The sequence below is a fragment of the Phlebotomus argentipes genome, unplaced genomic scaffold (genome assembly GCF_947086385.1).
Source record: "Phlebotomus argentipes unplaced genomic scaffold, Phlebotomus argentipes genome assembly scaffold_18, whole genome shotgun sequence".
Classification (NCBI taxonomy): domain Eukaryota; kingdom Metazoa; phylum Arthropoda; class Insecta; order Diptera; family Psychodidae; genus Phlebotomus; species Phlebotomus argentipes.
The window spans coordinates 18,181,255-18,197,958 of record NW_026776177.1 but is presented as its reverse complement, the minus strand read 5'-3'; the positions used below and the strand labels follow the sequence as shown (position 1 = coordinate 18,197,958).

At 43.8% G+C, this 16,704-nt stretch overlaps 4 protein-coding genes across 9 annotated transcripts; 1 reads left to right on the top strand and 3 right to left on the bottom strand.

Annotated features, from left to right (window-relative positions):
- Positions 1-37: 37 nt before the first annotated feature.
- On the bottom strand, positions 38-7,383 carry LOC132261229 (SUN domain-containing ossification factor). 3 transcript variants are annotated; one of them, XM_059759932.1, is made up of 4 exons: positions 6,733-7,383; positions 6,468-6,653; positions 2,090-4,103; positions 38-1,487 (listed from the first exon to the last, which is right to left on the bottom strand). In XM_059759932.1, the coding sequence occupies exons 1-4, from the start codon at positions 6,789-6,791 to the stop codon at positions 537-539; spliced, it is 3,210 nt and encodes a 1,069-aa protein (XP_059615915.1). In that variant the 5' UTR covers positions 6,792-7,383; the 3' UTR covers positions 38-536. The 3 variants fall into 3 exon arrangements, with proteins under 3 accessions (XP_059615915.1, XP_059615916.1, XP_059615917.1); XM_059759933.1 differs by having other exon boundaries at positions 2,090-4,100; XM_059759934.1 differs by lacking the exons at positions 6,468-6,653; positions 6,733-7,383 and adding an exon at positions 4,970-6,043 and having other exon boundaries at positions 2,090-4,100.
- A 283-nt stretch (positions 7,384-7,666) lies between these two features.
- On the top strand, positions 7,667-8,435 carry LOC132261236 (uncharacterized). Its single transcript, XM_059759946.1, has 3 exons — positions 7,667-7,860; positions 7,970-8,131; positions 8,201-8,435. Exons 1-3 carry the CDS (start codon positions 7,794-7,796, stop codon positions 8,425-8,427), a joined length of 456 nt encoding a protein of 151 aa, XP_059615929.1. The 5' UTR covers positions 7,667-7,793; the 3' UTR covers positions 8,428-8,435.
- A 619-nt stretch (positions 8,436-9,054) lies between these two features.
- Positions 9,055-12,300, bottom strand: LOC132261231 (centrosomal protein of 104 kDa). Of its 4 annotated transcripts, none has more exons than XM_059759940.1 (8): positions 12,120-12,300; positions 11,893-12,060; positions 11,429-11,830; positions 10,826-11,345; positions 10,616-10,754; positions 9,699-10,558; positions 9,358-9,500; positions 9,055-9,296 (listed from the first exon to the last, which is right to left on the bottom strand). In XM_059759940.1, the coding sequence occupies exons 1-8, from the start codon at positions 12,157-12,159 to the stop codon at positions 9,064-9,066; spliced, it is 2,505 nt and encodes an 834-aa protein (XP_059615923.1). In that variant the 5' UTR covers positions 12,160-12,300; the 3' UTR covers positions 9,055-9,063. The 4 variants fall into 4 exon arrangements, with proteins under 4 accessions (XP_059615923.1, XP_059615924.1, XP_059615921.1 ...); XM_059759941.1 differs by having other exon boundaries at positions 10,616-10,730; XM_059759938.1 differs by having other exon boundaries at positions 9,699-10,754.
- Positions 12,301-12,414: 114 nt separating this feature from the next.
- LOC132259741 (dolichol-phosphate mannosyltransferase subunit 1) lies at positions 12,415-13,331 on the bottom strand. Its single transcript, XM_059757492.1, has 2 exons — positions 13,133-13,331; positions 12,415-13,076 (listed from the first exon to the last, which is right to left on the bottom strand). Exons 1-2 carry the CDS (start codon positions 13,228-13,230, stop codon positions 12,455-12,457), a joined length of 720 nt encoding a protein of 239 aa, XP_059613475.1. The 5' UTR covers positions 13,231-13,331; the 3' UTR covers positions 12,415-12,454.
- Between the last annotated feature and the right edge of the window lie 3,373 nt (positions 13,332-16,704).

Sequence of the window (16,704 nt, the reverse complement as noted above, 5' to 3'; positions counted from 1 at the left end):
AAACACTTAGCATAGGTCATGTTACAAATACAACATATCAATTTTTACCCACAATTTATTGGCGTTTTTATGAAAGAAGTGATTTCTCACTTTTTCTTACAAATGTCTATCATTAACTGTAAGACTAGATTAAATAAACTTACAATCAACATTTTGACGAAAGGAAAACAATAATATACCTAAGCTTTCAACATTTACGCGATTCTTGCTCATCTAAAATAAATAATTAATTGAACTCCTTCCACTTTGTTCTCTCAGTCACAAAAATGAACACATTCTTGCCACTTCTCAGGGCGAGAAGTGAAAGAATACTAATGAGATTATTCATGAGAAGATTATAATCGTTATGAATTATATAAAGTAAAAACTCTCACTGGCGGTGAATACAAAAGAAAGACGCTGCAGGTCGCAAACGATAGCTTTAAAATTCGCTCTTAAAAGAAAATTAACAAATATGTTTTTTTTTTGCCTAAAACACTCGCAATTTTGCTTAATTCATTTTCAACAACGATCATTTCTTTTGAGTATAAGCGTACTTAGAATACTTTCTTCAGTATTCGCCGAAAACTACCTGTCTTCTTAATCAGCGGCTCATCCACGGGACGCGTCAGGCCAGAACCCTCTTGGCAGTCTGCAGAGACGCGCGCCAGGATTTCCGGACTCGTAGAGTTGGCCTTCGGCTTGAGCCTGTGATTCTCACTGGTATTTTGTCTCTTGTCTTTGGATTTGGGCGTTGAATTGGAATGTTGGCTCTTGTTGCGGGACGTCTTGAAGAGCACCGGCGACGAGAGACGTCTGGCGATGCTCTCCCTCAGCGGAAAGCTGCTTCTGCCCTTCTCGCTGCCCCGCGAAGGGGATTCAACGTGATTCGAGAGACTCTTTTCCAGCCCCTCGCCACTCAACTCCAGCTCACTGCTGTTCAAATCCTCAATCGGCACGTCGTTCTCGCTCATCTTCCCACTCAGTCCACTCGCGATTGAGCCGCTGACTTCCTCCGCACATTCATTCGCACTCTCCTCGTTCTCCTCCTTGATCTCCGTCACTCCACCACACTTGGCCACCTTTCCGCTGTCCTCAGCAGTGTTCTGCGCCTCCCCTTGACTGCTGATCTTCTCTTCCCCCTCAACGCTGTCATTGGCAGTTGCTTGAGATCTCCGAACGCAATCCATGAGCATCTTGCATCGTCGGCTGATGCGCTGATACGCCCTGGAGTATAAGTAGATGATGAGGATCTGCAGGCACGTGAAGCTGACACCAAAGACGAAGCAGAACTTGCAGATCTTGTCCATGATGTCCTCACATTGTTCACGCAGTGCCTCGTGTTGCATCAACATGAACTCCTTCTTCTCGTCGAAGCGCCGACTTTGCTCCTCAATGGACAACAGAGCTTTTGCGAAAGACGACTGCAGTTCCTCCACTTGCTTCTTGTATCTCTTCGACAACTCCTCCAAGTACTGCCCAGACAGAGACATGTTACGCTCAAGGGCCTGCAACAAGAAGATCAAATAACAATTAATATAAACTAGATCGAATATCTTATCTCTTTCACCTGGAATGTGAAGTTTCTCAACATTTCAGATATCTTTCATTGCAATCAAGACGGAACTTCTCTGAGGTATTTGTCAAGAAAACAAGCAAATGTACATCTAATCTCAAGCAATGATAAATAAAGCTTGATAAGAGATCATCGTAAATTTCCAAGGCATGGCAAAATTTTCCCACCACACAAAAACGCAATTTGCTATCTGTAAATTGAATTTTGCAGAGGAATTACATTCCTAATACCCTCCTAAATATACAAGCATACAGTGAAAAAGAATCTCACGTGTTTCTAGCTAAGAGAACGTGAGTATTCTTGCGCAAAATTGATTTGTGTGTTTTTCCCACCAATCAATCTGTGTTCATACCAATTTTTAGGCGCAATGCTTCTATTTTCTTTCTACTTTATCAGGGGAAAAATAGCACTACAACAGTTTTATAAATAGAAACCTCGTTCTGGCACAGAGTTGATAAGACGAGAGGAATTCACAGTTGGGTGGAAAGTTTAACTTGTTGTTGCGCGATAAGGGAGAATTGAGAAAAATCCTACCTTAATGCGATTGGAGAGCCTGAGAAAGACACTCTCGCTGTGAGCTGACGATTGTTGTGCTGTTGGGAGATTATTGTTGGCCTCATTATTCACTGGAACCTCCTGTGTGGCTCCATTGGGGGCATCCTTTGCCGCCTCCTGCTGAGCCGGCACTTGAGGAGCATTGATCTTGGGCTCCACTTGCTCACTCTCCTCCACATTATTCTCCGTGGCATTTTGATGGGTTTGTGACGATGAATCCTCCTCAATTGCTTGACTTTCGACTAGATTTCCACCACTCTGAGTGTCTTTTTGAGCCTCCTCATCTACCGGCACCTTCACATGGTTCTCAATCACAGCAACATCCTCCTGGACAGGCGGATGACCTTTCCCATTCTCAGTCTGTGGAGATTCATTCTTCGCTGCCTTTTTGCTTTCGTGCGGAATTTTCTTCCCTTCCTTGCCATTCTTCAACTTCTGCGCATTCTTTTGCTGCTTATCATCTCTCTGAGACTTGTTCTCCTCTGTCGATGTGTTCTGTGGGTATTTCTCCTGCTCCAGTGGAACTACTTTGATCTTCTCGCCATTCTTATCGAATTTCTCAAAGCCCGTCAGAGACTTTTCTGTCTCTGGAACCACACTAGCCACTGAATCATTCCAAATATTGAGATTAGGATTCAATCCCATGTGATTCTCCACAGCAGCTGCCAAGTTGCACAAGGCTGTTAAGTATCCCGTGGGAAGAAGGTGGGAAAAGTAGGAAATTCGCTTTAAATAAGCTTCCTTCACGCTGTCTGTGAGATTAATGTTAATCATCTTTTCACACTCTCTGGATTCATAGACAATTTCCCGGATTCTCGGCATTTGCAGCAATTGTAGCAGAAAAGAGTGCTTGCAATTCAGCAAATTTGTCACTCTTTCCAGCATTTCTGGTGAGCAATTGACACAATTCACCTGGTAAGCGAATGTGAAACATTCTTCAGTGGGTGAGTTGAGCCTTGATGTTTTTGCGGTGGCATTGCTATTTGCAGATGAATCCCCTTTGCCAAGCACTTCAGCGGCCTTCTTCACAATGGACAAAACAGCATCGCTGGCAGATTTGAAGATATTATTCTTCGCATCGCCTCGCTTACTATCCGGCACTTCCATATCACTGTCATCATCCAGAAGATCTCCATCGATAATCTCTGGATGATTCTCCGTCTCGAAAGCCTCAAACTCTGACGTTCCATAGACGCGAAATAAAGATATGGGACAAAAGTGCTCCTTGCTGTAGTGCGAATTCACCTCCACCCGAATAAACTTGCCAAACACGAGCGGATGAAGATTGTACTTCTGCACATTTCGCTCATCCTTGGCGGTAAATTGACCAACATTCAGCCACTCTCTCGTTGGGAATCTGTTACTCACAGAAATACTAAAGTCTTTGGGCGATGATGAGTACAATTCAAAGTTGGCCAGCTCAATCTTCTCCGCTCTGATGGCCTCACACAGCTCCACCACGAACCATATTTTACTGGTGCACGGACTCAGCAGGTACTCATCTTTGGATGCCGACAGAACCGAGCTGGAACTCTCAGCCTCCGGATTGGCAATGATGATCTTTGCACCACAATCTGGTGATGCATAATTTTTGGCACGTACTTTCACTTTGAGCGACGGTCCCTGATCCGTGGCATTCTTCTTCATCGTCGACGAATTCGTGCTCTCCTTCTCCAGCTTCTTCTCCGCCTCCTCCATCTGCTTCTGCGTCCACTCTGAGAACACCGGAATTATGTTCTCCTCGCCATTAATCACTGGCATCTCAAAGGGCTGCGTTGGCTTCAGATTCACCTGCACGATCATCTCCTCATCTCCCGATGGCGTCACATTCACCAGCAGATCCTCCTCACCCTCCAAAGCAGTGTCGTTCCGCTCCTCCTCCTCGACAAGGTGCAGATCGATGCTGTTGCCATACTTCTTCTCAAAGTCCAGATCAACGACCTCCGGTTTTTGCGTGTAAAACGATGATGATGAGTCTGTTGATGAATTGCTGCTGAGACATGCAATAAAAGAAGCAAGTATTAGCCAAAATGACACTTTATCGGGGACAAAGTGGTGCAAGACGTTTTTGACCGCAAACATGATCGCTCACGCAGACTCAACTAGTTTAACTGGCAAAAGTGTAATTTGCGCAGAAAACCCGTAGATGACCAAAACAACTTTTCCGCGCAGTGTCACAATTAATTTGCATTTTGGAATAATTTGAGAAAAACATCATTTTCACACTCTAAGCTTATCATGAAATTATTCCATTGATCGAGAAAAAATATGATGAATCAATATTGAAGCATGATCGCGTGTGAATAAGAATATCAAATATTAGGAAGCAAACAATAAAATTCCTTCTTTGGTAATGTGATTTCTCGCTTTCTCCTATATTTGCACAAAAACCATTGATTTGATTACGAAAACAGTGGAAACAACGTCTTTCGTGATCAGGATCGCGGCGTTTTGGTCACAATTTCTCACCTCAAATTTAAAAATCGATAACAGATTTGACCTTATTCGTGCATAAATATTTACCCCCAAGTCTTTTAATAATACAACACCCAAAAAGGACAATCAATTTGTATTATATACTTTTCATTTTCATGTTTTTATTATTCCTCACTGTCTGTCAACACTTTAATCTATTTAACCAAATTCCGCACACTTTATCGTCTCCATTGTTGGACAGTGATGAATTTGCTTGACTGTCGGCGCAAAATTATAGTGCTTTAATGCGATTAGTCGCGAAAAGAATCACATATTTGACCTTCCTATAAAGTTTCTGTGATTTTTCCAATATGCAGATGACTTTTTTTTTCTCACAACTCGTCAAAAGCGTTTTTAAAGGAAATCCTGCAAACTGCTATTTACCATAGAATGGCCAGAATAATAAACTGTTCGAGGAGTGCTACAAGCGACATTTAAAACAGCTCCAGCAAATGCACACGATCTTTATCAGCCAAATACAAAATTAATACTGTCACACTTGTTCAATGCTGCCTTCCACCAAAGTTACTGTTTCAGAAACACTGCATTATGCGGGGAAAAATGCCATTACAGCACACACAATTTTTCTTTTTTTCTTCTGTATTCTTTCCTCCTCCAAAGATGTTCTCAATACCCTTCAATATATACACACTGTGCACTCAACTATTGTTTCGTAACAGCTGGCAAGAAAATTCTCGTGCCACAGGAAATTTTTCATGAAAAACTTATTTTTGCCCAGCGTGCTTTCGTGCAAATCACTACGCGCTTTCCTTACACATTCCACTCATTTTGCGACTCACTTTCGAGGCGTGACAAGAGATTAAAGCAAAACAAAAAAATACAGCACGACGAGGTGTTTTTAACACATTTTCAGCACTTTCCACCTCACAGTCATTGGAGAACTCCTGCAGATCGGGTTAGTTTTCATGTGTGCGGCGTTGAAAGAAACACGAGTTGGAACTATTTGCTAAACAGTCATTCGATATTATTGTTGAGTCTCCACAAATTAGATCCACAAAGCAAGGCAATTGCGCAAACACACGAGCTTTTAGGATGCAACACGGTTGAGAAGAAGATTTTCGCTCATTTTCTTCACATCGAACAATTGACGAACAGAGTGTTAGTTTTGTGTATTTCTGAAGATAAATCAAACACACGCAATTCTCTATTATTAATTGGTAGTTCAAAAACAAATTGCTTCTAATTAATTTGCCCCATTTTTTAAGTTGACAAAAAAAACCTGCTTGATAAAGGCGCTTAAACCAGTCAGTCAACTTAATCTACGCAAGCACGGAGAATTTCATGAAAATCCAGCTGAATAAGACTGAGTCACTGCAGGCCAAGAGCTTTTCACGCAACTCCCGCATTGTATATTTGCCATGAGCTGGTGAAATTCCCACTGATAATTCCACTCGCCATTCCCGCCTATTGGAGACGAGCACGTGGGCATTTATTGCTGGGTCCCCAGCATATGTCGAGCAACTCCCGGCGCTCATTTCGTCAGTGTGTGTTTAAGAGAACTTGAGCGATTTCTCAGACGCGCAATCACGACGCTTCTCCGTGAATTTCCTGGCAAATTGAGCAATTTCAACAAAAGCATTGTGTTGGATTTCCTCGCCACACATCGAGGGCCGCACACACTTCAATAATAATTATTAATCCAATTGGGACTGCGTTCCGGCACTGACTTTAGCGTTGAGTGACGATTTGGTTCAGGAATCGGTCAAGAATATCGATTTTTCTCGCGACTCTCTATGAATTATTTAGCGCCACAGTTCGCCTGTGAAGTGTCTAATGATTGATATTCGGACACATTTACTGTGTGACGTTGTTGGAATTCTTGTGCGGCGTTTTTTTCTCTTCCTATGCAAGATTATATTACCCTTCTGCGATGTTTGGTTCTCGTGAAGGTCTCTCTAAAAATAACAACTCCTTTATGCTCGATGCATCTCTGAAGATGCTCTTCGACTGAGAGCCGTACTTCGACACGAATTCACTGGACTTGTTCGCCTTTGTCCATTTTGCCAGAGAAGCTGAGGATCTCGAAGCGGCATCGCCAACCAAGGAACTGCAATGGCAGAGTAAACAAGTGAAAAGATAGACTTGAAGTGCTGCATTTTCCGCTGACACTGAGTGCCAAAACTCACCTGAGTATTAAAGCTGCTATCACGAGTTTGCACGACGAATAGGAAAATGTATTCTTCATGCTTATTTTCACATTTTATCGGGGATTGTATTTGCGTGAATGACCAACTTCGTCATCAGTGAGTCAACTGTCAAAGTGTCACACAGATTATGTTCGAGTCAGCATCAGCTTCTCCCGCTTTTCTCCACGCTCTCCACACAGATTATCGCCGAATTGGGGTGCTGGAGGCTTCACTTCCTGGTCGTAGGTTCCGGGCACGCACACAGAGATTAGAGAAATCTGCCCAGAAGGTCAAATCACGTTCACTTTCAATGCAAGACAAGTGGGCAGATTCCACCCACTTTTCACACTATCTCCCCTTTTCGGGAGCACTTTTACGGTCCCAGAAAATCTCCTGGCACTACCATGAAACTTTCCCAATAGAAAATACACGTTTTCCTATAGAATCTTCACAGCGGGAGATACTTTTGAAACTTCCGGACTTTTTGTTTACGTTTCACTCTGCCACGGCCTCGCATACGCGCATTTCACAAAAGCCACGAAAATTACAGCATCACTTCACTTGTCTCCGCTTCTAAAACACTTCTACACTCTTTAGCACGTGTTTTTAGACTGACGAGCTCTATTTTGTGCCTTTCTTTATCGCGAAAACACGCAGAGAATGAAGTTGCACAAATTGGCGATAATAATTTGAAAGAAACTAAGGCAACCCGGCTGAACAGTCCCACCAAAGAGCTTTAGACCAGAGTCGCGTTACAGGCGGTGTCAGCGACATGGGATAAATGATGGTATCTTTCCTATTCGACATTCTTGACGATAAACCGCACAAAAATGCTCTGATTTGGGGAATTTGTAAGTCTGCCTTGCTCTAGAAAAATCTTGTAAGATTCTGGTCGTACAATTGATTTTGACTGCCAATTGGCGGGTAACTCCAACTGGGTTTCGACGAGTACTGTCAATCTGTCAGGGCGTGTCACGGCAAGTTGTCATACAGTGTTTGTGTTTGCGTGTTTTCTGCCAATTTTCCGCATTTTCCTGATTTTCCTTGCCATACCTTCCAAAATGCCCTCCCAAAGGAGCTTCCTGCTCATCTGCGCGTCGATTGTGCTGGTGGTGTGCGTGCAGCAAGGTGAGCAGACACGGCAGGAACCGCCCTCCGGGCGACACTCGCAATGAAAACTGGGAAAATATCCACCGGAAGCTGATAAACAAAGTGGCTTTTCTGCACCTTTTCACAGGCCTCTCAATAAAGTGCTGGGAATGCAGATCGGATGAGGATCCAAAGTGTGGCGATCCGTTTGACAATAGCACACTTGTAATCACCGATTGTACCCAATCGCCACAATTGGAACACCTGCCCGGAGTCAAAGCGACAATGTGCAGGAAGATCCGCCAGAAGGGTATTGAAGAGTTGATTGTTTGATCTCTTTCTCGTCTACATTTTCGCTGTTTCTTTCTTTCTCGTGCAGCCCACGGGAAGTGGAGGTACTTCAGGAGTTGCGCGTACATGGGAGAGCCCGGAATTGAGGGCGACGAGCGCTTCTGTCTGATGCGAACGGGAACATTCAACATATTCCTGGAGTACTGCACTTGTAACAGCAAGGATGGCTGCAACACAGCCGCCTTACCCTCCTTCGCACCATCAAATGGCTTCCTGGCTGTCCTCGTGCCGCTGCTCGCCTGGAGATTCGGGTAAAAGTCTTCACATTCCGTCCCAAATAGGGTGCTCTCCACAGATGGGCGATCATCAATTGTTTTTACTTGATGACTAACGCTTAGCGAAGACACACTGCAAATTGAGTTGAGAATTTTCACCCTCAAAACCCGAAAAATTAGAGAATCTAAAATCTCTGGTAAAAAAACAGCGGTTACGCTGGATCAAAAGAGTAATCTTAATTAGATTTATCACTTTGCAATAATTTCTTGATAAAATCATCGCCTAGTTTAGCACTTTTTACTTGCATTTTGTGCATTCTGTGTCAATGAAATCACTCGCCATCTATTTTTTGTGTTCATGTATTCAAATGAGAGCACCCTGTTCAAAATTCTCACATATAGAACATAAATTGAAGTGACAAAGAAAGTGCCTTTTGAGTACTTTATATGAGAATCTCATGAGTAACGAGAACCGTCCAAGATTGTACGTAATAAGATCCTCTTCATTGATTATAGAAATTAGAGGAAAAAATACACCGATATTGATTTTGTAATTATTTTTGATAGTAAGTTTTTTCTTAGTAATGTCAAAAGCAGTTTTACATACAATATAAATTCAAATTGATTCGGAAATAGATTGTGTGCTATTTCAATGTGCGGAAAAAGCTCAAAAAGTCTACTTCTTGCCACCATGTCGGCGGCTGTTGCCGCGACAGAAGAGCGCCTGGTCGAGGAAGTGCTCCTTCCAGCCATTCTCCGGGATGTTCTCGTGGCAAAGAGGGCATCGCACGCTACTGGGCGGCACTTCGCGGCAGTACTCCTCGAGGAGATGCAGCTGGAAGAGTTCCATGTGGACGGCCTCCGAGCATCTCTTGCAAATCACGTAGCTCTCCTTCGCCTCGCACTCGTCTGCCACACAGAGAGATTGCTGTGATTGAGTATTTATAAGTTTAAGGCATGACAGAATTACTTGTTAGGTGATGCGAATAGGCGGACACTTCCAGGACGCACTGGCACTGCGGACACTTCATGAGTAGCGGACAGGACTTCCAGTAGTGCTTGTCCAGTTGCCCGCTGTCTTTCTCACAGACCCAATCACAGAAGGAACATTGCCTGGTTATTAGAAATTACTTATTATAACTATTCAAGTAGTCATTAAGCGTCAGTTAGCGGAGAAAATCAAGCAATTCGCGAATTACTCATCCTTTTCTGGTTTTATCTTCTAATAAAATCATGAGGAAATTGCGTGACACGGACGATAAAACCATAAGCGGAAGGAATATTGATTTGAGATATTTCAAGAACACTTACACAGTCTGCTTGCATCCATTCTTCTCCCCATTTGCCATGCTTGGCAAAGACACCTTCAGCTCCTCCACGTCCCACGCGTCGCCGAAGGCAGCTCCTTCCTCCTCATCCACCTGGTCGTCTCGCATTGGCTCCAACATCTCGCTGCGGCGCGCCTTGTCGATCTTATCGAACTCGGTGAAGAGTTGCCGATAGAGAAGATTGCGGCGCGTGATATCATCGTCCGGAGGCAGTTGCTTCCGGATGAGGCGCGGATTGATGCGATAGACCTGCAGGAGCACGCGCTCGGCCACCTTGCGCACTGGTTCCGAGGGATGGTGTATGCCTGAGCAGCCGCACTCGGTCAGCGAGCGGCACGTGAGGCCGCTCTGCTTGTCCGTGCTGATGCCCTGGCTCAGCACCAACTGCTCCAGCATCTGGATGCGACTGAGAGCGAGGCGAGGATGCGTGCCGGAGCCCACAGGACGCGACAGGGCCGGAGCCACGAGATTCTGCTGGCGCACTTCGGTGCAGGAGGCAATACTGAGGATGGTGTGCTGTGCCAGGGTGTGGATTCGAGGCGATGGATCCCCGCTCTTGGCCAGCAGCTCAGGCAACAGTCGATCCACGCATCGGGAGACTTCATTGGCGGAGATTCGCTGTGGGATGAAGTCCACAAAGAGAGCTCTCACCGTTTCCGCTGCCTGACTGAAGACTGAGAACACGGCATCGCGCACGGCGCGATAGAGGAGCAAAGTTGAGCTCCTGGCCACTTTGTTGGGTCCGATGGAGCCCTCAATCACAGTGGGATTCTTCAGGATGTTCCGCAGACGCACGAGACCCTCTTCGCGATCCTGGAACTGCTTCGAGTAGAACATCTCCACCTGCGAAGATTTACTTTCATGTGCATTTTTCAAGGGATTCTTGCTGAAGACACTCACCAATTCAGTGCCAAAGACGAGGAGCGGAAGGGCCGCTTGGCGTCTCTCGCGATCATTCATCACCTTGAACCTGCCTCGACTGTTCGCCTCCACTTCCAGCGTGGATTGGCATTCCCTTAAAAATTCATTAGTTTGTGAACTGAAATTTAACATTTTGGAGAAAATGGCATCACATCGACAGACACAAATCGCACAAAGGTCACATCTTACGTCCTCAGCGTGGGTAGAGTTCGCTCCTCGTAATCCTCATAGCTGTTCCGTGGGGCGCTCTTGTTCCTGCGACGCAGTGAACCTGTGTTTGTGGGTGAATTTCGGCTGGGGCTGCGTCCAATCTTGCTGAGCTGAGGCGAAAAGTAGGGCTCATCCTGCTTCTCGCTCTTCTGACTCGGTGGCTTCGGACTGTGCTGCTCCTTGGGATCGTTCAGCAGCAGATGCGCCACTTCCTGGAGACTCGGCGGCGATGGAAGGACTGGCTTCGAGATGTAGACTGGAGAGACGAGATCATTCTCAGTCACTGGACCGCTCTTTTCAAGGAGTTTGCAAACTTCCAGCTGGCTGAAGACGGAATTCCGGTACAGCTCGATTTGCTCCTTTCGCAGTCGAGCCGTGGAAAAGTCTTCCTGGGCAACGGCTTGTCTCTTGGCCAGTGCATAGCGTCCCAGACGCTCACCAGCACTCCTCAAGGCTCCCATGCAGAGTTTCAACTTTCGAGCGTACTCAAAGCGCTCCTCTGAGAGATAGAGAGAGATTGCATCACTATTAGTATCGATTTCACTCTTGGCAAGGTATTAATAATAATGAGGATGAACTCACCCACAACGGCTCTAGACTTCTTGGCTTCCAACTCTTTCACCACCTCACAGATGGTCTCCTCGACGTACATGGAGAAGGAGAGACAGTCACAGATGGAAGTAATGGATTCTGGAGCTCCTGAAGGACCTGCATCCTCTCCAGAATCCATGCCCAGGACGTTGATGCCGATTAGAGCCACTTGGCGGGCGTCATTGAGGTCATTTGCGTATGGTGTTCCCATGCGCAGCTTCAGATGCGAGCCCATTCGTGGGGCGACGGAGACGCTCTGCAACTCCCGGGATTTGTACTGGGAAGCTGAGTTGTCCGACAGGACAATGAAGCCCAAGTAGTCGAAATTTTGACTGGATGGAGTCGTTGGGGAGTCTTTGGGTGCATTGTGAAGCCACAATTCAATACGCTCGGCTGCAAAAACGGGAATCACGGGTGAATTTGCTGCCCAGAAGAGACTCTGGGAAGACACTTACGGATCATGAATTGATGTCCCAGCACCTGAATTCGACACACTTTTGCCGGGCGGTGGAACTTCAGGATGAGTTCCTGTGGCTGGATCTTGGAATTGGCACTGGAGCGCCAGCCAAGGACTGTCGGTCCGTGACCATTGAGTTCGCTGGCCGGGAAGGCAGAGTCCTCATCTGTAGGAAGATGGTTTGTTTTAAGCGAATGACCCAGTGAGACACTTCTCTGGCATTACCTGTGGCGAAAATAACACTAAAAGGTATCTTCTTGGCCATGTTCTCTACACTAGTGGTAAATCACAGAATTTTGCACGGATTCGCATGGATTCGGGAGTCTTTTCTGGCCAAATGGCATGGAAGAGGGATGAAATTTTCCACATTACGTGTCAAAAGCGGACGAAGATCTATTTTATCGATTGGAAATCCCATGGAGGGACAGAATATGGCAGGAAAGGTGGCCGAGAAGGAGAAGTTGAGTTTGCGCTCTGCACGCAAATCCTTTCGGGAATGAATATATCATCAAACAGAAGGTTATTTTGAAGATCCAATGCTGTCTTTATTGGCACCGTTCTCACGTTGTGGCGAACAGGTAGAGAAGATTCTTGGCAAACTGGAAGATCTCCGTTCCCCCCAGCTTCGACTGCCCGTAGAGGCGGTCCACAAATGTGATGGGCACCTCGCCAATGGTGAAGTGGTTCTGGCGTGCACGCACGAGCATCTCCATTTGGAAGACGTAGCCTTTGGAGACACACTGCGAGATGAGACGCGTGAGCACATCTTTCCTGTACAGCCTGAATGATCCCGTGAGATCCGAGGCGCCCGGACGCAGGAGCACCTGAGAGAGATAGTTGGCTCCGCGAGATATCAGCTTCCGCTTCACATCCCAGCCATAAACACCTCCGTCGCCACGATATCTCGTGCCAGACACAATGTCCAAGTCCTCCTTCTTCTGCAGCTCGATGAATTGTGGAATGTACTTTGGATGGTGACTCAGATCAGCGTCCAGGATCACAATGAAGTTCCCGGAGGCATTTTTAACACCATGAATATACGCTGTTCCCAAGCCCAGCTTCTTCTCTCGCGGTCGCAGCACGATCTTCTTCTCGCCGTAGATCTTCTGCAAGTCCTTGGCCACGTCGAGGGTGCCGTCTGGACTCCCATCGTCAATAACAATGATCTCGTAATCGAATCCACTGCAAAGAGACGTGTCACTATAACCAAACGCACTGAATGTATCCTCAATTCTCACCTCAGGTTCATGTGTTTCACAATCAGCCAGATGATTATGGGGAGATTGTCCTTTTCGTTGTACGTGGGCAGAAGGATGGAATATTTATCGCCAGCCATTGCGGAGGAAATTCGCCTGAACTCCAGGAGCCGCAACCAGGAAAATATTTATCAAAACAAGACAGCAGCGCTCCGAATTCCACAGTGGCGTCCTTCAGAAACAGCGGTTTAGACGAGATTTAAATGCTAACGGAGCAACCCGACTGAACGTGTGCCTGTCAAAAGCTCAGAGCTTTATTTATGATTTGGTGGAGATTTATCGGAGAAATTTGAAAAATATATCTCGACGTGACCCTCAAACAAGGTTATTTTCTGAAATAGGAGGTTCTGCTTTTATGTTACTGGCAGAGCACATATGCGAAGCTGTGTTTGTTAGCTACATAGAAAATGGCTTTTGTATGTAGCACTAAAGCTCGACCCAATCGAAAAGCGAGACATTTTCACAGAGAAATTTGACTTGAAATTCAATCGATTGGCAAGTACAATTTCGAGTGAAGTGGCGCAATAGCGTGAAATGTTCAATTTCTCTCAAACACCTCCATTCATTTCATCTGCAAATTGCTCGTAAATGTCATAAATATGCTTTCCATAACGTTTATTAAAATGTTGCACCCTTTTTAATAGGATAAACATTATAGAGAACGTGAAAATTGGCTGAGAACATGCAATGCCGTGGCGTAAGCGGTGTATGTTGTCCATGTCTCTCACATATAATTCATATTTTCCATGAGTAGTCCTGCCACGTTCGGAGATAAAAAGCAAGTTTCAGCTTGTTTGTCCCATGTGTCTTGCGATAAATATGCTTTCCATTAAGCGCGGGTCGTGGGCAAGACTGTGTGGAATTTGAGAATCCATTTATTTTCCGCCTTTCAGTACACATCGCGGCTGTATCGGCCCTCGAAATATCCAAAGTGTGTATTAAATGAGATTGATTGATCGCCTCTATCCTCTTGGCGTGTATATTTGGGTGTCCAGCATTACTGTCCACTCATCCATCTCTTCCTCATCAGCTATTTTTGGCCCGGGAAAATCGATAGAACTTGACGACAGGCCAGCAAATCTGGCGAGATCCCAGATGAGACACTCATGAGGGCATTACTGTGGAAAAGGGTGTGGACCATCAGGGTCATTCAAATCCAATCGCAACGCCCATTAATCATTCATCGGCGACAGGTTCCGCTCTGATTGCAGGCGATTTTTAGTAGTTCAGGAGACAGAAGTGGCAAATATTTGCAAATCAAGAATCGCAGTTAATAAAGTTAAAATATTGTCACTGTTTGTCGCTAAAACACATCGTGTGATTTAATATTTAATTAGCAATCACGTCCTCTTTCAATTAATACACTCATTAATTATTCCATATCCATGAAGTAATATGGTTATAATCGCACGTAGAAATTTAATTACGCGATAATTCTACAATAATGCGGTGTTGTGATATAAATTTAATATATGCAGTCGATGTGATACAAGTTATAATCTGCCATATGACCTGTATTTACGCTAATACTCCTGATCCGGATGCAAAAATGCACGCGAGAGGGAATTATAAAGTTTTAATGTGACACTTTTTTGCCGCAACAAGCAAAATTAGACATTCGGTTTGGACAGAGCTACAGTTATCACAATAGTACTAAATTTACATACCCTTTAATCATCTTCAGTACAAATTTATGCTCAGTTTATGTGATATTCCTCAATTCACTTCATGGACTCTTCCATACGGGGAAAATGATGTTTACTCCAATTTGGCATGAATTTAAAAACAAGTCCTTTGCTCACGACAAAATAAATATGAAATTTTAATGGTTTTCCCAGATTTGTTCAATTTGGCGCTAAAAGATAAGCCCGTAGAACCTATCAGGGCTTTTATGGATTTCATTATTGATGGATACGTTCGTATGTGAGCATTCGAAATAAATGTATGAATGATGAATGAAAGCATTTCCTTCTGCAGACTTATTTCGTGGCATAATCGCATTTGGAATTGCTCAGTGAGTTAAAATGTTTGACTCTATGCTTGATTGAATTTATACATCCGTTTGCATTTTAATCAGCACACATATAATATTTCAGGCATTCAATTTAATTCATTGAATACGATAAAATTTAATGTCTATTATTAAATTTCAGCTGCATTTTTCACAAATTTTAATCTCTCATTGCAACGATGTAAGCAAAAATTTCCACATGAAAAGTTTATAGTTCTCTTCTTGCATTTTGCAGAACTTTTGATTAATTGGTTTTCTCAAAAGTAATCCAATATTGAGTAATTTTACAACTGCAAATGGAACTTTAAAGGTAATTTCTCTCGCTACTTATCCCAACAGTTAACATTACAAAGTTGAGGAATTTCAACCCCAATGCAATCAAATTAATGAAAGAAACTTTGCGTTGTGCACCTCCAGAGAAGAAATTCCTGGCTAAGAGCTAAACTTTCTTCCTGTGTTTCCAGTCAGCTGAAGCTTTGACGAAGAGGAAGTTTCTGCCTGCCAGAAAATCGGTCAACTTTTAGTTGTCTCTCGTCTAAATCGAAATGTAGGTGTTGTCCAAACTATCGCCCCAAACTCACTGAAACTTTCACCAGAACTCGTCACACGAGACACGCCGTGAAGAATGCAATCGACCTCACGTGGATGTCTTATATATGTATAGTTAGAGGATATTTATGTATGTTCTTGAAAAGGGAAGTGGAATCATCCCGTGGGAAGTGAGTGTGACGGAAGCTGACACATGCTTAGTTGAGCGAATCAAATATGAATTCAATAAGTTGGATCCAGGATGTGAAAAGTTCTACCTGACAAATGCACGAGAGCAGAAATATAAAAGTTCCATAGAATTATTAAATTCAAATATCGCAAGTTTGCAATGTGAAAAATTTTATTCTTCTCGGCTGCAAATAAATTCAAGAGATCATCTAATTTTGAAAGCTAAACATAACTTTATGTTTTGCTAAAACTTAAATTGCAAAAGTGTTGCAGCGAAGAGAACTGAAAACTTAGTGTTGTGAACTCAAGTGGAAAAACGCAATGTTGCGCCAAAAGACTGTTTTCGTGGAAACTGAACGAAAAACTTTAATGATATTCTGCTGAGCAAAAAATATGATTAGTTTTCTTGCACATAGCCAAGGACTCATCAGTAATATTCCCAAAAACAATGTACATTACTGAATTAATATCAGAGGTTCATAAAATTAGTATTTTCAGTTGCATTTTTTAATGCAAAATTATTCTTCTCGAGTATTAGATTCTGAAGAGAAAGAAATTCCCTTTTGGACACTTTCAAAATCCTCTTGAATTAACATTATTGTCAATACACAACATTTAATCGGGTTTATGTTACAGACTCTGATGAACCTTCTATTTTCTTTTTCATTTTATTGTCTTGCATTGCTAGCTTAAATTTTGTTATTCAATTTATCTCAAGTGGATTTTCCCAGTCCATTGATTTTATTTGTTCTTCGTAGCAACAAATTGGGAGTCATTAATTAATTCTCCATCAAAGTTTGGGGAGCTCTCATGAGGATGACACTTG